The sequence below is a fragment of the Ornithorhynchus anatinus genome, chromosome 21 (genome assembly GCF_004115215.2).
Source record: "Ornithorhynchus anatinus isolate Pmale09 chromosome 21, mOrnAna1.pri.v4, whole genome shotgun sequence".
NCBI lineage: Eukaryota > Metazoa > Chordata > Mammalia > Monotremata > Ornithorhynchidae > Ornithorhynchus > Ornithorhynchus anatinus.
The window spans coordinates 15,759,403-15,779,452 of record NC_041748.1 but is presented as its reverse complement, the minus strand read 5'-3'; the positions used below and the strand labels follow the sequence as shown (position 1 = coordinate 15,779,452).

The 20,050-nt window shown below is 57.0% G+C and overlaps 2 protein-coding genes across 4 annotated transcripts in view; one reads left to right on the top strand and one right to left on the bottom strand.

Moving 5' to 3' along the window:
* The first annotated feature begins 1,423 nt into the window (after positions 1-1,423).
* On the top strand, positions 1,424-18,582 carry MPG (N-methylpurine DNA glycosylase). The gene is made up of 4 exons (XM_029049189.1): positions 1,424-1,458; positions 7,839-8,060; positions 14,566-14,770; positions 18,114-18,582. Exons 2-4 carry the CDS (start codon positions 7,851-7,853, stop codon positions 18,488-18,490), a joined length of 792 nt encoding a protein of 263 aa, XP_028905022.1. The 5' UTR covers positions 1,424-1,458; positions 7,839-7,850; the 3' UTR covers positions 18,491-18,582.
* A 159-nt stretch (positions 18,583-18,741) lies between these two features.
* Positions 18,742-20,050, bottom strand: part of NPRL3 (NPR3 like, GATOR1 complex subunit) — a 33,625-nt gene continuing 32,316 nt past the window's right edge. For all 3 annotated transcript variants that reach the window (XM_029049186.2, XM_029049187.2, XM_029049188.2), the window contains one exon: positions 18,742-19,957. In XM_029049186.2, coding sequence (XP_028905019.1) covers positions 19,792-19,957 — 166 coding nt within the window. In that variant the 3' untranslated portion in view covers positions 18,742-19,791. The remainder of the gene's footprint in view (positions 19,958-20,050) is intronic.

Below are 20,050 nucleotides of genomic sequence, written 5' to 3'. Positions count from 1 at the left end.
GACTCTGCACCCTCCTCCCTCTGAGCCTTGGGGAGCGAGTTCCATTCCACTCCAAGGAGATCGAAGGGGCCTCCGCCCCCTCCTCAGCTCCTCCCCTGTCCACGCTCCCTCCCTCTCCTTCTTCCCTCCTTTCCCTTCCTTCCCTCCCCTAAAGAGAAGCGGCAGGTCAAAAGTGGCTAGAGCCCAGGTCTGGGAGTCGGAGGATGTGGGTTCTAATCCCAGCTCTTGCCACTTGTCTGCTGAGTGACCCTGGGCAAGTCGCTTCACTTCTCTGGGCCTTAGTTCCCTCATCTGTAAAATGGGGATTGAGACTGTGAGCCTCAGATGGGACAGGGACTGTGTGCAACCTGATTGGCCTGTATCCACCCCAGCGTTTAGTAGTGCCCGGCACACAGTAAGTGCTTAACAAATATCATTTATTATTCATCTAACCTCCCCTCTCAGAAGCAGTGCAGCCCAGTGGAAAGAGCCTATGCTTGGGAGTCAGAGGATGTGGGCTCTAATCCCAGCTCTGCCACTTGTCTAGAGAAGCAGCGTGGCTCAGTGGAAAGAGCCCGGGCTTGGGAGTCGGAGGTCCTGGGTTCGAATCCCCACTCTGCCCCTTGTCAGCTGTGTGACTGTGGGCAAGACACTTCACTTCTCTGGGCCTCAGTTCCCTCATCTGTAAAATGGGGATGAAGACTGTGAGCCTCATGTGGGACAACCTCATTCCCCTGTATCTACCCCAGTGCCTAGATGAGTGCTCTGCACGCAGTAAGCGCTTAACAAATACCAACATTATTATTGTCTGTGTGACCTCGGGCAAATCACTTCACTTCCCTGTGCCTCAGTCACCTCATCTGTAAAAAGGGGATTAAGACCGTGAGCCCCATGTGGGACAACTTGATTACCTCGCATCTACCCCAGCGCTTAGAACAGTAATTGGCACATGGTGGGCACTTAAATACCATCATCATCATCTCTTCTTCCCAGCTTTCCCTTCCCTCCCCCTTCAGCGCATCTTGGTGGAAGGCGGTCAGAGGCCGTGGGTTCCAATCCCGCCTCCACCACTTGTGTGCTGGGTGACCTCGGGCGAGTCACTTCCCTGGGCCTCGTCGGTAACATGGAAGTCTGGGAGCCGCACGTGGGCAAGTCACTTGACTTCTCTATGCCTCAGTTACCTCCTCTATAAAATGGGGATTGGGAGTCCCATATGAGACAGGGGCTGTGCCCAACCCAATTTACTCTGTATCCACCCCTACCTCAACGCTTAGAACGGTGCTTGGCGCAGAGTGAGCGCTTAAGAACGTCCATCACCATGATGAGGATGAAGATTACTGTGTTTCCTCCCGTGCCGACGCCCTCAGCCTTCTTCCCGCCCTTTCCTCCCCTGCCGAAGGCGGGGCCCGCGCGGCGCCGGCGGCATTTCCGGTCCAGGCCGCCTCAGCCTCCTCCTCGGCCTCCTCCTCCTCCTCCTCGGTAAGAGGCCTCGCCCCGCCCTAGGGCCAGAGGGAGGGAGGGAGGGAGGCCGCCCCGCCGCCTCCTCCGGGCCCGGCCCCGGCCCCGCTCCCCCAGTCCCCCGAGGCCTGCACCGGCCTGGGCCTCCCGCCCACCGGCTGCGCATTCAATCGGTTTGGGCCTCCCGCCCCCCCCCCGCGCGGCCGTGGATTGGATCAGCCTGGGCCTCCCCCCGCCGGCTGTGGATTGGATCAGTCCCCCCTCCCGCCCCTTCGGCCTCCGCCGGCCGTGATTGGACCGGCTTCCCCCCCCCCCCCCCGCCGGCTGTGATTGGATCAGTTTCTTTCCCCCCTTCCCCCTCCCCCGCCCCCGGCTGTGGATTAGACCAAACTGGGCATGGGGCCATCCCCGGCCTCCCTCGCGCCCGTCCAGCTGTGGACGGTGCCAGGTCGGGCCCTTGGTCTGCCCGCAATCCCTCCTACATTCCCTGCAGTGCTCTGTGCCAGGCTCCCCCCCCGCCCCCCGTTGGGTCCTTGGCTTTCCCCTAATCTCTCCCTGCCCGTCTTCCCCACCCCTTGTAGTGGACTTTGCCAGGGTCGCCCCCTCCCGCTGCCCCCACCCCCAAATAAATAAATAAAATCAGCCCAGCCGTGGACTGTGCCAGGTTGGGTCCTTGGGCTTCCCCTAATCTATCCCCCGCACCCCCACAGTGGACAACGCCAGGATCCCCCGCCTCCCCCCACATCATGGGTTCTAATCCCGGCTCTGCCACTTGTCAGCCGTGTGACCTTGGGCAAGTCACCTAACCTCTCCGGGCCTCGGTTCCCTCATCTGTAAAATGGGGATGAAGACTGTGAGCTCCATGTGGGACAGCGACCGTCCCCTCGTTGGACAACCTGATAACCTTGTATCTACCCCAGTGCTTACAACAGTGCTTGGCACATAGTAAGCTCTTAACACATACCAACATTATTATTCTTATTGGCCCACTGTGGACTGTGCCAGGGTAGGCCCCTGGGTTCCCCCCAATTTATCACCCCTCACCCAAGTAGTGGACTATGCCAGGATCCTCCAGCTGCCCTCACGTCAGCCCACCGTGGGCTGTGCCAGGTTGGCCCCTGGGTTCCCCCCAATCTGTCCCCCCGACCACTAGTGAACTATGCCATGACTCCCTCTGCCCGTCCCCCCCACCCCAAGTCAGGGCAGCTGTGGACTGTGCCAGGTTGGGCACCACCCCCTCCTTCCCCCAGCCCTGTCCTGGTGGCTCCAGCCTGGTGGGCGGCCCGGCTCCATCCGGCCCGGTGGGAAACAGGATCTTCCTTCCGAGCTTCTGGCTCCGGCTCCTGCCCCTGCCCCATTCCCGTCCGGTCAACGCCCACGCCCCTTCAGCCCCTGCCCCCTCTCACCCCGGATCTGCCTCTGCCAACCACCTCGCTGGCCTTGGGCAGTCTGGGTGGGTTGAGCCACCCCTGCCTGCCTAGCCATGCCCCGCCCCCCATCCCAGCCCCTGGGCCTGGCGGCAGGGGGATGCCCACCTTTGGGGCAGCAGGGGTGAGGGTGGGACCCCTTTTTTGCATCTCCCTGCCCCCCCCTTCTAGAGGGGTTTCCGGGGTCCTCGAGTTCCCCCTGCCACTCTGGGGTGGGAGGAGGAAAGCTGCCTTGCCCCCCACCATGATTTCTTTCCCCAGCGTAGGGTTGGGGCCTTCTGGGTTCTAATCCCAGCTCTGCCTCTTGTCTGTTGTATGATCTTGGGCAAGTCACTTCACTTCTCTATGCCTCAGTTACCTCCTCTATAAAATGGGGATTGAGATTGAGAGCCCCATATGAGACAGGGACTGTGCCCAACCCAATTTACTTTGTATCCACCCCAACGCTTAGCACAGTGCCTGGCACATAGTAAGTGCTTAACAAATATCATCATCATTATTATTATTATTATTATGGGTTGGTCTCCTTGGCTCATCACCAGCCTCCAACACCTCTGCCCCTCCGCCCGGGGTGCAAGGAGGAGGGATGGCCTTAGAGAAGCAGCCCGGCCCAGTGGCTCGAGCCCGGGCCTGGGAATCAGGAGAACCTGGATTCTCATCCCAGCTCCACCACGTGTCTGCCATGTGACCTCGGGCAAGTCACTTCACTTCTCTGGGCCTCAGTTCCCTCATCTGTAAAATGGGGATGAAGACTGGGAGCCCCATGTGGATCTCGCTAGGGCTAGAAGCCAGGTTTCCTGACTCCCGATTCCATGCTGTTCTCCCTAGGCCAGGCTATTGGGAATGGAAATGAATTGATTGAGTACCTCCTGTGGGTAGAGCACTGTCCGAAGCACCTGAGAGAGTACACTAGAACCAGCCTCCTCACAGTGCGTCCTCCTCACTGCTCTCACCACCACAAGCAGCGAGGCCTAGAGGAAAAAGCAGACCTGGGAGTCAGTGGACCTGGGTTCCAACCCCAGCCCTGCCACTTGCCAGCCGGGTGACCTTGGACGAATCACTTCCCTTCTCTGGGCCTCTGTTTCCTCAACTCTAAACGAAGCAGTGTGGCTCAGTGGCAAGAGCGTGGGCTTGGGGGTCAGAGGACATGGCTTTTAATCCCGGCTCTGCCACTTGTCTGCTATGTGACCTTGGGCGAGCCACTTAACTTCTCTGTGCCTCAGTTACCTCATCTGTAACATGGGGATTAAGACTGTGAGCCCCACGTGGGACAACCTTGATTATCCCGTATTTATCCCAGCACTTAGAACAGTGCTTGGCACATAGTAAATGCTTAACAAATACCATTAAAAGAAATAAAAATCAGTTTTATCTCCTACTTAGATGATGAGCCCCATGTGGGCCAGGGACTGTGTCCAACCTGAGTGATTTGAATCTACCTTGGTGCTTAGAATAGTGCTCGACACATAGTAAGGGTCTAACAGCTTAACAAGCAAAAACGTCTCACTATTGGCTTCAAAGCTGTCCATCCCCTGGCGCCCTCCTACCTCACCTCCCTTCTCTCCTTCTCCATCCCAGCCCACACACTCCACTCCTCTGGTGCCGCTCACCTCCTCACTGGGCCTCCTCACCTGTCCCACCGTCGACCCCTGGCCCGCATCCTACCTCTGGCCTGGAACACCCTCCCTCCTCACATTTGCCAAACAATCACACGTCCCCCTTTCAAAGTCCTACTGAGAGCTCACCTCCTCCACGAGGCCTTCCCAGACTGAGCCCCCCTTTTCCTCTGCTCCTCCTCTCCTCCCTATTGCCCCGTCTCCCTCCCTCTGCTCTACCCCCCTCCCCGCCCCATAGCCCTTGTGTATCTATGTATCTATTTTATTAATGATGTGTACATATATATAACTCTATATCGAAGCTATTGATGCCTGTCTACTTGTTTTGCTTTGTTGTCTGTCTCCCCCCTTCTAGACTGTGAGCCCATTGTTGGATAGGGATTGTCTCTATCTGATGCTGAATTGTACTTTCCAAGTGCTTAGTACATTGCTCTGCACACAGTAAGCGCTCAATAAATATGACTGACTGACTGACTGACTGACTGACTGAATGAATGAATAACAGACACCATAAAAAAACCCCACCCTCCCCACTTCCGAAGCCCTTCTGAAATCACAGTCCTCCAGGAGGCCTTTTCTGATTAATCCCTCCTCTCTCCTCCCTACTGCACCACTTATACGTCATCACCCGAGCACTTGGACAATTCCACCCCGTCTTACCATAGCACTTAGATATGTATCTTTTAACTCAATTACTTCCCCTTTCCCTGTCATGTTTTATTTTGGTGTCTGTCTCCCTGGCTAGAGTGAAAGCTCCTTGAGTAATCATAATAACCAGAATAAAAATGTTGGTATTTAAGTGTTTACTACGTACCAAACACTGTTCTAAACTCTGGGTAGGTAGAAGCTAATCAGGTTGGACACAGCCCCTGTCCCACATAGGGCTCACATCCCAGCTCCGCTACTTATCTGTTGTGTGACCTTGGGCAAGCCACTTAACTTCTCTGTGCCTCGCTTCCCTCATCTGTACAGTGGGGATTAAAACCGTGAGCCCTATATGGGACAGGGAATGTGTCTGTTTATTGTTGTATTGTCCTCTCCCAAGCGCTTAGTACAGTGCTCTGCACACAGTAAGCGCTCAATAAATATGATTGAATGACCAAATAATTAACTTGTACCCACCCCAGTGCTTAGAACGGTAACACATAGTAAGTGCTTAACAAGTACCATAAAACAAACAAACAGTAAGTGCTTGGATTAACTGCAGTAGCAGTTTGGATGGAGGGGACAGGGCAGATTTTATTTATTCATTCATTCATTCATTCATTCATTCAATCGTATTTATTGAGCACTTACTAGGTGCAGAGCACTGTACTAAGCGCTTGGAACATATGTTATGAAGGTAGAAGCAACAGGATTCATTGGCAGATTGAATATGTGGGCTGAGTGGAGAAGAGTTGAGGACAACTTCATGGTTATATATGGGCTTGTGAGATAGAATAGTGGTATTGTCTACAGCGATGGGAAAGACAGTGGGAGGACAGGGTTTGGATGGGAAGATGAGGAATTCTCATTTGGACACGTTAAGTTTGAGATGTCGGCGGGATAGCCGTATAGAGATGTCCTGGAGGCTCTAGATTCTAAGCTCGTTGTGAGCAGGGACTGCGTCTACTTATTGTTGTATTGTACAAGGAGTTGACAGTCCAGACGGACAGTGAAATAATTTATAGGTAGGGAAGTCTGTCAATCGTATTTATCAAGCACTTACTCTGTGCAGGATGGCCTTGAAAGAGCATGAGCCTGGGCGTCAGAGGACCTGGGTTCTAGTCCCTGCTCTGCCACTTGCCTGCTGTGTGACCTTGAGCAAGCCTCTTCCCTTCTCTGTGCCTCAGTTCCCTCATGTGGAAAATGGGGATTCGATACCTGTTCTCCCTCCTCCTAAGCCCCATGTGGGCCCTGATGATCTTGTATCTACTCCAGGGCTTAGTATGGTGCTCGGCATATTAATATTATTATTACTGGGGAAGACAGAGATCAATTGTTTTTGAGTGCTATGAGTATGCTTGGGAGAGTACAACAGAATTAGCAGACAAATTTCCTGCCCGGAACGAGCTTATTCATTAAGTGATATTTATTGAGCACTTGACCGTGTGCAAAGCACTGGACTAAGCACTTGCTTAGTACTAGCTTAAAATCTAGAGGGGGAGGCAGATATTAATCTGAAGAAATGTCATTTATAATATATAATTTAAAGATATGAAAGTAGATCTGAAGATTCGAGGGAAAGCGGATGGGTGGGGGAGTGACAGTTTAAGCAATAAGGTGTGTGTGAGTCAATCTGAGCAGGAGTGTTGTCGCAGAGGTCTGGGAATATTTCCAAGTTTAGTTGGCGCTCGGGTGCTTAGGAGGTGGTTTGTGGGAAAAGACCGGCAGGAGAGTGGGAAAGTTAATGGGGGAAGATGGAGGAGGGCTTTGAAGATGAGGAGAGCAGCGGTCCTGCCAGATAATAATAATAATTATGGTATTTGCTAAGCACTTACTATGTGCCAGGCACTGTTCAACGCACTGGGGAGGACACGAGCAAATTGGATTGGACACAATCCCTGCCCCACGTGGGGCTTGCAGTCTTAATCCCCATTTCACAGATGAGGTAACTTGGGCCCAGAGAAGTGAAGTGACTTGCCCAAGACCACACAGCAGACAAGTGGCAGAGCCGGGTTTAGAACCCAGGATCTTCTGACTCCCAGGCCCGGGCTCGATCCACTCTGCCATGCTGTTTCCCCTACAGAGTATGAGGGTGTGAGCTAGAGGTCGATGGTGGGAGATGAGAAGCAGGCCCACCGAGTAGGTTGCTGGAGAGGAACAAAGAATGTGAGCTGGGGTGTAGTGGAAGCGGAGAGTGGATCAGGAGTGGGGATGGAGAGCCTTAAAGCCCCCAGACAAGGAATTCCATGGATAAAGTGAGCTCATTGTGGGCAAGGATTTTCTCTCTTTATTGCTGTATTGTACTTTTCCAAGGTCTTACTTTGGTGCTCTGCACACAGTAAGCGCTCAATAAATACGATTGAATGAATGAATGAAGCCATTCTTAGAAAATGGGGACAGGGACTGTGTTCAACCCAATTTGCTTGTATCCACCCCATCGCTTAGTACAGCGTCTGGCACACTGTAAGGGTTTAACACCATTATTATGATTATTAGTCCCTGACCCATATGGGGCTAGGTCTAGTTAGACTACCTCTCCTAGTGCTCAGTACAGCGCTCTGCTTACATTAGTCCACTCGACAGACGGACTGATTTCCCCGACTTCTGCCCCAAGCCCCACCCCATGGCCGCCCAGAGGAGAGTGGCCTCCCCCTCCCCGGGATCCCGAGGCCTCACCTCATCGGGGCTCAGAGGTCTCTGTTTCCCACAACAGGGTCCTGGGACGATGCTCAGGAAGCGTCTGAGGAAGTCGGCGGCGGAGGCCGGAGAGCCGGGCCTGGACAAGACCCCCGTGGCGGGGGTGCCGGCCCCCCGCCGACCCCGGCCCCCTCCGGAGCGCAGCATCTATTTCACTGGAGAGAGCCGCCCGGCCCGACTGGGCATGGACTTCTTCAACCAGCCTGGTATCGCCCTGGCACGGGCTCTGCTGGGCCAGGTAAAGCCACCCCTGAACCCACCCCACCTCTCTCTTAAAGGCAGCACCGCATTTCCCAGAAGGTTATAGGGGGTCGGCCAGGACGACATCCCGAACCCCCCAGAACCAGCCTCCACTGCTCTTTTTCTGGTTTGCCTATGTCAGGATCCGGCTGGCCGACGAGATCAGCCCCTGGGGTCCGCGGCGGGCTTGGCTGGCAAAGTAGTGAGGGGGTCCATTGTCAGGGGAGATAGTCGGCCAAGATCTGATCTAAGCACTGGGATAGATACAAGGTAATCAGGTTGTCCCACGTGGGGCTCACAGTCTTCATCCCCATTTTACAGATGAAGGAACTGAGGCACAGAGAAGTTAAGTGACTTGCCCAAACTCATACAGCTGATAAGTGGCAGAGCTGGGATTAAAACCCATGAACTCTGACTCATTCATTCACTCAATAGTATTTATTGAGCGCTTACTGTGTGCAGAGCACTGTACTAAATGCTGCTTGGGAAATTCAGTTCAGCAACAAAGAGAGACAGTCCCTGCCCACTACGGATTCACAGTCTAGAAGGGGGGAGACATATCAAAAGTAAACAGGCATCAGTAGCATCATTATAAATATATAGAATTATATATCATTAATAAAAATAAATAGAAGCCATGGTGTTTTTCACAGTAAGCGCTTAATGAATACGATTGAATAAATGTATGAATGAAAAAAGAGAAGAGGACTCCAGATAGGTCCTCCAGAGACAGCCACTGTTAAGGAATGGGTGATTGCCCATCAGTGGTATTTACTGAGTGCTTACAGTGTGCAGAACATTGGACTGAGCGGTTGGGAGAGTCCGGTATTGTCGGGAGGCCCGATCCCTGCCCTCAAGGAGCGTACGGGCTAGTGAGCAGTCGACTGATCAACGGGCTGACTGAGCACTGTTTGGGCGACTGCAGTGCGCGTAAGAGACGCCACCTCCTGCCCTCAGAAAGCTTAAGGTCCAGCAGGGGACATGGATACAACAGAATTTCCAGAAAGCCGAGAAGCAGCACGGCCTTGTGGAGAGAGCGTTATGGGGGTTTGGAGTCAGAAGGACCTGGGTTCTGATCCCGGCTCCGCCACTTGCCTGCTCTGGGATCTTGGGCAAGTCACTTCGCTCCTCTGGGGCTCAGTGCCTCCTCTGAAAAATGGGGATTAAGACCGTGAGCCTCATGTGGGACAGGGACTGTGCCCAACCTATCTTGTTTCTATCCCAGCATTTAGAATAGTGCCTGGCACATAGTAAGCACTTAACAAAAACCATAAGAAAAAGAGGAAGAAGAAAATGGAAAGATGGAGATGGGGAGGATAAGGACCTGAGCAGAAGTGAAGTTGACGTATTCAGGAGTGCCGGAGGGGTTGGGCGGGCATGCAGGCAGTGGTGGCAGTTGGCAGGATGTGGTCCGGGGAGAAGGAAGTGCATCCGGAAAGGCCGGCCGGAGGAGGCAGGATTCCAGCCGCTCTGGTAAAAGCCGGGGACCGGCAGGTTGGACGTCGAGAGGGAATTCCAGGCCGGGGGGCAGGGTTGGCATCCCCAGGGCTGGAATGAGGAGAAGGAGCCACAGGGAGTAGGTTTCCTTGAGAGGAGCTTGGGTTTTGAGGAGAGAAGTGGGTGATCCATGGACTGTAAAGTCACTGGGGGCCAAAAATGTGTGTGTTTCTTGTTGTAATGTACTCTGCCAAGCGCTAGTACAATGCTCTGCACACAGTAAGCACTCAATTTCATGGCACTGATTGCTTGACTGGACTGATGCAGTTGTCTAACTGGGAGATGATGAGAGCTCAATGACAATAATTCTGATAACAATAATGGTATTTGTTAAGTGCTTACAATGAGTCAAGCATTGTACTAAGCGCTGGGGTAGATTCAAGTTCATCAGATCCCATATGGGGTGCACAGTCTAAGTGGGAGGGAGAACAGGGATTGAATCCCCATTTTTCAGATGAGGGGATTGAGGCACAGAGAAGTGAAGTGACTTGTCTAAGGTCACACGGCAGACTAGTAAAACCCAGGTTCTTCTGTCTCCCAAGCCGGGGCTCTAGCCACTAGGCCACACTGCTTCTCCATTTAAATTCTTACAGTGCCGTAGGAGCTAGGATAGATACAATACAAACAAGATAGACACAGTGTGGCTTAGTGGAAAGAGCATGGGCTTGGGAGTCAGGAGGTGGGTTCTAATCCTGGCTCCGCTGCTTGTATTGTGTGACTTTGCGCAAGCCACTTAACTTCTCGGTGCCTATTACCTCATCTGTAAAATGGGCATTAAAGCTGTGAGCCCCATGAGGGACAACCTGATTACCTTGTATCTACCCCAGTGCTTAGAACAGTGCTTGGCACATATTAAGCGCTTAACAAATACCATCATTATTATTATGGAGGTCACAATCTAAGGGGGAGGGAGAACAGGCATTGAATCCCCATTTTACAGAAGGGAAGACTTAGGCACAGAGAAGGGGAGTGACTTCTGGCAGAGCCGGGATTAGAACCCGGGTCTCCTGGCCCCCAGGTCTGGTCTCCTTCCACTGGGCCATGTTATCGGTCAGGTGGAAAGTAAGGGCAGACCGGAGCACTATCTCGGAGAAACAACCGGCAGGATTTTGCCACAGGCTGACTGTGAGGGTCGAAAGAGAGTGAGGGACAGAGGTGAAGGGGCAGAGGTCAGAGAAGCAGAAGCCAAAGGCCAGGGCTGCGGGCGCTGGGGGGTTTGGGAGGGGAGAGAGCCCTTCGGGCAGGGCAACCAGGAGGTCACTCACCAGTGACCTCCAGCCAGCATGGCCTCAGGAGGAAGGCCGGATCGCCAAGGGTTTTGGAAGAGGGGTGGCAGAGCGGCGGTGGGCCCGGCCTGGCGGACTTGGGGCAGCACCGGGGGCAGGGAGGTGGGTGACGGTGGGCAAGATAGGGGGCAATGGGCCACCTTTTCCTTCCCTTCCTCCGCCCTTCCTGTTTCTCCTCCTCCTTCCCCCTCCCACCCCGCCCTACAGCTCTCCAAGACTTCCGACCAGAAGGGGCGGCTGTCAGGTCCCGGGACAGTCTGGATGTTCCGGAATTTCCGGCCGATGAATCTAATCGCCACCCTCGGGGCATCTGGGGGAACGTCCCGTGATACCGTGTCCCTCCCCGGTTTCCGGCATCCTCACGGCTTCCTGCCCGACAAGATCGGGAAGCCCGTAGACTCTCTCCAACCCAGGCGCTAGCCAACAACAATAATAATAATCATTATGGTATTAAACACTTACTTTGTGCCAGGCACTGTACTAAGCGCTGGGGTGGATACAAGCAAATCAGATTGGACACAGTCCCCGTCCCACGTGGGGCTCACAGTCTTAATCTCCATTTTACAGATGAGGGAATTGAGGCAGAGAGAAGTGAAGTGACTTGCCCACGGTCAACACCGGGCGCTGGCTGGCTCAGCCTAATCCATCCCCTCCTGGGCTCCTGCCTTGGTCAAGCCCTTTGGTTGGTTGGGGCTGGAGAGGATGATGTAGCTGCAGAAGTCATAGTATTTATTGAACACCCACTGGGCACAATGTGCTAGTACTATGCACTTGGGGAAGTACAACAGAATCGGCATTACTGAGAAGCAGCATGGTCTAGCGGATAGAGCCCGGGCCTGGGGGTCAGAGGATGTGGGTTCTAATCCCAGCTCCGCCACTTGTCTCCTGAGTGACCATAGGCCAGTCACTTCACTTCTCTGGGCCTAAGTGACCTCATCTGTCACCCCTCCGCCTCTCCCCTCCCCCCCAACAACCCCCTCCCCTACTTTCCCATCCTTCCCTGCAGTATCCTCAGAGGAGATCTCCTCCCTCCTCGCAAGTGCCACCCCCTCCACCTGCGCCTCGGACCCCATTCCCTCTCACCTTCTTAAAACCATCGCCCCTGCCCTCCTCCCTTCCTTAACTTCTATTTTTAACCACTCAATCTCCAAGGGCTCCTTCCCCTCTGCCTTCAAACACGCCCATGTCTCCCCCATCCTAAAAAAACCCGCTCTTGACCCCACTTCCCCCTCCAGTTATCGTCCTATCTCCCTACTACCCTTCCTTTCCAAAATCTTAGAACGAGTCGTCTACAATCGATGCCTAGAATTCCTTAACTCCCATTCTCTCCTAGACCCCCTCCAATCTGGCTTCCGTCCCCTCCACTCTACCGAGACTGCTCTCTCTAAGGTCACCCGTGACCTCCTTCTTGCCAAATCCAATGGCTCCTACTCCATTCTGATCCTCCTTGACCTCTCTGCTGCCTTTGACACTGTCGACCATCCCCTCCTCCTCCATACCTTATCTCACCTTGGCTTCACGGACTCTGTCCTCTCCTGGTTCTCCTCTTACCTCTCTGGCCGATCATTCTCGGTCTCCTACGCTGGAGCCTCCTCCCCCTCCCATCCTTTAACTGTTGGAGTTCCTCAAGGGTCAGTTCTTGGCCCTCTTCTGTTCTCCATTTACACTCACTCCCTCGGTGAACTCATCCGCTCTCACGGCTTTGACTACCATCTCTACGCAGATGACACGCAGATCTACATCTCCGCCCCTGTCCTCTCCCCCTCCCTTCAGGCTCGCATCTCCTCCTGCCTCCGGGACGTCTCCACCTGGATGTCGGCCCGCCACCTAAAACTCAACATGAGCAAGACTGAGCTCCTCATCTTCCCTCCCAAGCCCGGTCCGCTCCCAGACTTCTCCATCACCGTGGATGGCACGACCATCCTTCCCGTCCCGCAGGCCCGCAATCTCGGTGTCATCCTTGACTCGTCCCTCTCGTTCACCCCACACATCCTATCCGTTACCAAGACCTGCCGGTTTCACCTCTACAATATCGCCAAGATCCGCCCTTTCCTCTCCACCCAAACGGCTACCTTACTATTACGGGCTCTCGTTATATCCCGGCTAGACTACTGTGTCAGCCTTCTCTCTGACCTCCCTTCCTCCTCTCTCGCCCCGCTCCGGTCTATTCTTCACTCCGCTGCCCGGCTCATCTTCCTGCAGAAACGATCTGGGCATGTCACTCCCCTTCTTAAACAACTCCAGTGGTTGCCTATCGACCTCCTCTCCAAACAAAAACTCCTCACTCTAGGCTTCGAGGCTCTCCATCACCTTGCCCCTTCCTACCTCTCCTCCCTTCTCTCTTTCTACCGCCCACCCCGCACGCTCCGCTCCTCTGCCGCCCACCTCCTCGCCGTCCCTCGGTCTCGCCTATCCCGCCGTCGACCCCTGGGGTCACGTCCTCTCCCGCGGTCCTGGAATGCCCTCCCTCCTCACCTCCGCCAAACTGATTCTCTTTCCCTCTTCAAAACTTTACTTAAAAAATCACCTCCTCCAAGAGGCCTTCCCAGACTGAGCTCCTCTTCCCCTCTACTCCCTCTGCCATCCCCCCTTTACCTCTCCGCAGCTAAAGCCTCATTTTCCCCTTTTCCCTCTGCTCCTCCACCTCTCCCTTCCCATCCCCACAGCACTGTACCCGTCCGCTCAACTGTATATATTTTCGTTACCCTATTTATTTTGTTAATGAATTGTACATCGCCTTGATTCTATTTAGTTGCCATTGTTTTTACGAGATGTTCTTCCCCTTGACGCTGTTTAGTGCCATTGTTCTTGTCTGTCCGTCTCCCCCGATTAGACTGTAAGCCCGTCAAACGGCAGGGACCGTCTCTATCTGTTGCCGACTTGTTCATCCCAAGCGCTTAGTACAGTGCTCTGCACATAGTAAGCGCTCAATAAATACTATTGAATGAATGAATAAAATGGGGTTTAAGACTGTGAGCTATGTCCAACCTGACTGTCTTGTATCTACCCCAGCACTTAGAACAGTGCCTGGCACAATATTATGTGCTTAACAAATACCATAATTAATATTACTATTATTAGAATCACCAGATATGTTCCTTGCCTGCAAGGTACTTCCACTGTAATGGAAAGGAGAGAAAGGGGCCCGGAAGTGGCCGCTAGCCAGAGGCCCATACCGTGGTGGCCCATACCGTGGTCTACACAGCCTGAACAAAGTAGGACACAGACCAGAGGGCCAGCGTGGATCCACACTGGCCATCAACATAGCCTGCAATTGCTCTATTATTGCCTTTGGCCTTGCTGGCCCAGCCCCTCCTTCCAACCTGGTGAGGCGCTTCCCTGCCCCCACCCTCGGGGAGGTGTGTACGTGTGGAGGAGGGGGTCCAGGCTGTGGTGCTTTCCCACCCCCTCGACCCCCGGACCTCTCCCGTGATGCCACCACGACCCCACGACCTGATCTGGACCCTCCCTCCATCTTAGCCAGATCCTTCCTGTTGCCCAATTATGGCTTTCCCTGCCATCCCCTCTCATGGCCCAGTCCTGCTGGAAGTGGGCACCAGCCAGGGCCCCTCGCTCTTCACCCTGGAGGGCCAAGGAGGAAACCCTAGACCTTCTGCTGGAAGACCCTCCTCATACCCCACAGTCCCCAGGGGCGAGATGGATGAGATGGAGGTCCAGCAGGAAGGCTGGCACTGGAGGAGGCCTGGATATATCTTTCAGGTGCTGGTCCGGAGGCTCCCCGACGGGCAGGAGCTGCGTGGGCGGGTGGTTGAGACAGAGGCCTACCTGGGTCCCGAGGACCAGGCCGCCCACTCCAGAGGGGGCAAGCAGACGCCACGCAACAAGGGCATGTTCATGTGCCCGGGAACCCTGTACGTCTACCTCATCTACGGCATGCATTTCTGCTTCAACATCTCCAGCCAAGGTGAGCCGGTGGGCAGACCGGTGGGCGGGCAGGCAGGTAGACGGCAGGCGGGCGGCTGGACCGGCGGGTAGGCGGGTGGGAGGTCTGCAGGGCAGGGTGCCCCTGGCCGGACCAGGAGGGCAGCTGGGAGGAAGAGATAAGCAGCATGGATAGAGCCCAGGTCTGGCGGTCACAGGACCTGGGTTCTAGTCCCGGCTTCGCCACGTGTCTGCTGCTGGGTGAACTTGGGAAAGTCACTTCCCTGGGCCTCAGTTCCCCTCATCTGAAAAATGGGGGTCAAGACTGGAAGGCTCCTGGGCAGACAAGTGGCAGATCTGGGATTAGAACCCAGGTCCTTCTGGCAGAAAGTGAAAAAAAATTAAACATAGGGGAAAGGGCTGAGTATCAGGATAGGGACATATGTGCTGCGTGGCTGGGGTGAGGGTCAAAGTGCTTCGGGCTACAGACCCAAGTGCTTGGGTGGCGAATGCAGAAGGGAGTATAGGGTGTGGAGGTGAGAGGTTAGTCAGGGAAGACTTCCTGGACGAGATGAGATTTTTGGAGGACTCTGAAGGTGGGGAGAGTGGCGATCTGTCGGATATGAAAGGGGAAGGAGTTCCAGGCCAGAGGGGGGACATTGGTGGTGAGATACATGAGATCCTCTAGACGGTAAGCTCATTATGGGAAGGGAAAGTGTCTGCTATTCTATCGTATCGTACTTTTCCCAAGCACTTAGAACAGGGCTCGGGACGTAGTAAGCGCTCCGTGAATACGATCGATTGATCGACTGAGGTACAGGAGGAAGGTTGGCGAAGTGAAGCGTGTGGATTGGGTTATGGTTGGGGTCAGAGTGAGTCACAAGCCGAAGGCAGGGGTGCCTTGGGGGTGCTGCGGTGGGGGAGGTTATCTGGGCAGGAAGTGGGCACCACCTCCTCCCCCTCTCCAGCCCTGGCCTGAGCCCAGCCTCTTCAGGGAGCTGGGAGAAGGAGGGGCGGGGCATGGGTCCACCCCTCCTCCTCTTGCCATGAGGGCCGGCGGAGAAACCAAGGGCAGCGGGGAAGGAGGCCACGACTGGGCATCGAGGGCGGGGCCGGCAGTGGTCCCCACGCTGTGAGTGGCCCCGGAAGCCGCCCGGCTGGACCGGCTGAGCCGTGGCCGAACTAGGGGCGGGGAGGGCTTCGCAGCGCCAACAGCGTGCCCGGGGGTGGGACGCGGCCGTACCCACGGGGAAACCCCTGGGCCTCAGTCCCGGGAGACCGGAAATGGAGGTGGGAGGTGGCAGTGGGGCGAGGCGGGGCCTGAGGGCAGACTTGGAAGGGTGGTTAGACTGGCAGGGTGGAATGCAGGGGTAAGGAGGGCGTCCTTCATGCCACCTCTCCACTTTGGGGTTGGAATGGGAAGTCGGGGGTGGATGGGTGGGCCCCCGACAGCTCGGACCGCTGGGACCGCTCTCCCTCCGCCAGCTCCCCCACTACTCTCAATGTGAGATGGCCACCACAGGCATTCTCAGTTTCTCCCTGAAGGTCCCCACTCCCCCGTCTGGGGCTTCCTCTACAGTAGGGACCAGTGCGGGAGGGGACGTGCGAAGGGGCCTGTCCAGGGCAGGGTGGGGGTGGGTCTGGCCAGATCTATGTCCGAGCACATTCTAGGCCTCGGTGACACAGCTTGACCTGACCCCAAGGGGTGTCATGCCGGGGGCGCTGGGGGAGGAGAGGGGAAGGGGAGGCACCAATGACTCAGCTTGTCCAAAACGGCTAAGGTGAAGCGCTGCCCCCTCTATCCTTCCGTCCATCCCCACTGAGTGAGTCTGCGGCAGGCCGGATGGGACGTCCGTTCTAGGCCTCGTCCAGCCTCTCCCTTGTGACCTTGTGACTCATGACCCTGGGGAGGGGAATGGGGGAAGGGGTCACTGGGGGCAGTGGGGAGCGGGTAGGGCCCGGGCCGGGGATGGAGGGTGGGCAGGGATTGGGGGGAGAGGGTGGGACTTCAGGGTTTCGGGTGGGGCCCGGGCCGGGGAAGGCAGAGTGGGCAGGGTTGGGGGTGCTGGGCAGTGCCCGGGCTGGAGCTGGAGGATGGGCGGGGCTCAGGCGGGCAGGGATGGGGGGTGGACGAGGCCCAGGCCGGGCAGGGCCCAGGGCTGGGGTTCAGCCAGCATCACCTCCTAGAGGCAGTCCAGGCCATCACCGCCGTGGGCGGCGGCCTGGCAGAGCCACTCCCGGCCTGGAGGATCCCGCCGGGACGGCCGATCGGGATAAAGGAGGCCCTTGTGCCCACAGCTCCCGCCCTGCCGGGACTTTCCAGGATCTCGCCTGCCCGCCCTGCCCGCCTTCCCGCCCGCAGCTTCACCGGCCCCCACCCGCCACCAGAAAACAAGGCTCAGCTCTGGGGGATTCTCCCTCTCCTCCCTCCACCTCCCCTCTGCCACGGCTTTGCCCCCCCATTCCCCTTGGCTTTGAGGCCCCCTCCCTTGGGTGTCCGTGCACACGCCCACCCAGCTAGCAGCCCCCTCTGCCGTGTCCCGGAGGACCCTTTGCAGGCCCAGACCCAAGCTGTCCCAAACATCCTGTGCCAGCCCCTCCGGCCCCCCAAACCCAGGGGCCCAGGGGAGGGGCCTGCTGGCACAGGGGCCAAGAGTACCATCTGGCCTGGCTATCGGGGGGGCGGGACCAGTTTGTTACTAGGGTGGGTATCGACTGGCATGGGACAAGTGGCAAGGGGCACACTGCTCTCCATCTGCCCGCAGGGGCAGGGCCGCCCTCGCTGTAGCTCACCAGGACCCTTGAAGGGGGAAGGGAAGTGGAGAGTGGCGGCACCAGGTGACCCTCCTCGGCTCCTCCCAGTAACCAATCGATAAATCAGTGGTATTCCGTGAGCACATACTGGTTGCAGAGCACCGTAGGAAGAGCTGGGGAGAGTCCGATCAAATAGAGTTGGTAGACAAGTTTCCTTCGCTCAGGGTTTACAATCTAGAGAGGGAACCAGGCATTAAAATGGATTAATCAGGGAGAGGGGAAATAGCAGAGTATGAGGACAGGGATGGAAGTGGTGTGGGTATGGGGTAGTAAGGGGGTACGCAGCCAAGTGCATAGTCATTTCTGAGGGGAAGGCGGGTAGGGGAATTGAGGATGTAGTCAGGGAAGGCCTCTTGGGGGAGGTGTGTTTTTTAGGAGGGCATTGAAGATGGGGAGAGTGGGGGACTTTAGGTTGTGAAGGGGGAGGGACTTCGAGGCCCGAGACAGGATGCGGGCGAGGGGTCATTGGCGTGATGGATCGGATATCCGCCGGTCCTGGGCCCGACCTGGGGGGGAGGGGCATGGCAACGGGTGGAACCCTGGCTGAGGTGGGCGTGTCCATCCGGCCGCAGGGGCCGGGGCCTGTGTCCTGCTGCGGGCCCTGGAGCCGCTGGAGGGCCTGGCCGCCATGCGGGACCACCGCCAGCTACGCCGGCGAAGGGGGAAGGCCCTGCGCGACCGCGACCTCTGCAACGGCCCCGCCAAGCTGTGCCAGGCCCTGGCCATCGACCGGACCTTCGACCGGCGCCAGCTGGCGGACGATGCGGCCCTCTGGATGGAGGCCGGGGCCGAGCCACCCGACCCAGGGGCCGTGGTGGCCGCCGCCAGGATCGGCGTCGAGGCCGCCGGGGACTGGGCCCTCAAGCCGCTGCGTTTCTACGTCCGCGGGCACGCCTGCGTCAGCGTGCTGGACAGAGAGGCCGAGCGTCGGCTGCCTGGGGAATCCTAGCGAGGCGGCGGGTGGACAGGCGGGCGGCGGCGGGCCTGCGACGCCTGTAGCTTTTAACAGTTAAAATCAATAAAAACCTTTGTGTAACTGGAGCAGCTCTTCCTGAGCCATCCGGGCCGTGCCCTTGACCCCACCTGTACTGGACCCAGACGTCCAGGCACCACACTGACTCCCTCGGCTCTGCCTTGTGGTATTAATTGAGCACCTCTTCTGTGCAGAGCACCATACTAGAAGACAACTGTACACCAGAGTTGGTAGACACGTTCCCTGCCTTCAAGGAGCTTAGAGTCCTTTATTCAACAGTAGGTGGGGGATCTTGGAAAAAGGTCAGTCCTCAGGCCTACCCCACCAGGAATTCTGGGAGCCCATGGTGTCCCTGCCTCCCACCCCGTCCTCTGGCTGGTTTGGGACAGGAGGCAGGGCACTGCGACCAGCTCTGGGGTGGGTCACCCGGCCACTGGTGAGGGCGGCAGTGACCGTCCAGCTAAGCCAGGCTGGCTTCACTGCCTGGTGGACCCCAGTCCAAGGTGTGCCCTCACTGACTGGGGGGAGGAGGAGAGGCAGGAGGCCCCAGCTCCCCAGGCATGCGGGTAATGGGCCTATGCAGTCATGGAGCGGGGGCCTCTGGGATGCAGGTGGGGGCAGGAAGGGGTGTCCTCTCCTCCCGGGGGGGACTCGGGCTGCTGTGACACCCCCAGGCCCCTCTCTTCAGAGAGCAGCCACCCCTCTTTTCTCCCCTCCATCCCCTTTGCCTTCTGGTGTTGACGGAGCTCAGCCCAACCCTCCCCAGGTGCCTCCTTCCCATCCGGGTTCCCAGCACCTGGCTGTCTTGGCGGATACCCGGTGCCCCCTGAAGCTGTGTGGGGGTCCGAGCGAGCTTCTCGCCCTCACCCACCCCCAAGTCCTGGGACTCAGTCCCTGTAGCGAGGTGGGGGCACCCTGACTTTGACCCCCTGCCTCCTGGAGGCAGGTAGAGAGGGGATTCCGCACCTCAGCCCGGGGAAGCCCGGGCCCAGTTTGCGTGGTGACGGTGGAGCCGAGAGGGTTGGGGATCCCGGGACACGCCCCTGAAAGGGGCAGTCTGTGAAGAGGACAGCGACCAGTGGCCGGTGACCGACGACAGGCCACGGAGGGCTGGGGCCGGTGGGTCCATCTGAAGCCCATGCCAGCCGGGGAGGGAACGGGTCAACGGGCAGAGGCGGCCCAGGTCCGGGGGGCTCCTGGCTCCAGGTGCCCCTGGGCTCCATGTGGCCGGGGGTCCCGGGCTCAGCCCCCCGGCTGGCCGGTCCAGGGCGGGCAACTCACTTGGGCAGGGCCTGGAAGACGGCAATGACGGGGTCCTCGTGGGTGGTGACCACCAGGACGCTGCGGAACTTGTCGAAGAGCGTGAGCAGCTGGGAGCGGCGGGCGTTCTCGTTGTACATGATCTCCTCCAGATGGTGGCGGCCACGGAAGTAATGCAGGAGCCTGGGGGCCGCGGGGGAGATGGGATGCTGGGTGGCCAGAGGGGCTCCCCGGTGCTCACCAAGCGTGTGCCCCGCTCCTTGGGAGGGGACCCCC

Excerpts from the sequence above, each read along its gene's own strand:
- MPG (XM_029049189.1), top strand. The coding sequence starts at position 7,851 with ATGCTCAGGAAGCGTCTGAGGAAGTCGGCGGCGGAGGCCGGAGAGCCG. Across the intron at positions 8,061-14,565 it reads CACGGGCTCTGCTGGGCCAG|GTGCTGGTCCGGAGGCTCCC; the intron begins GTAAAGCCACCC and ends TATATCTTTCAG. Across the intron at positions 14,771-18,113 it reads CTTCAACATCTCCAGCCAAG|GGGCCGGGGCCTGTGTCCTG; the intron begins GTGAGCCGGTGG and ends ATCCGGCCGCAG.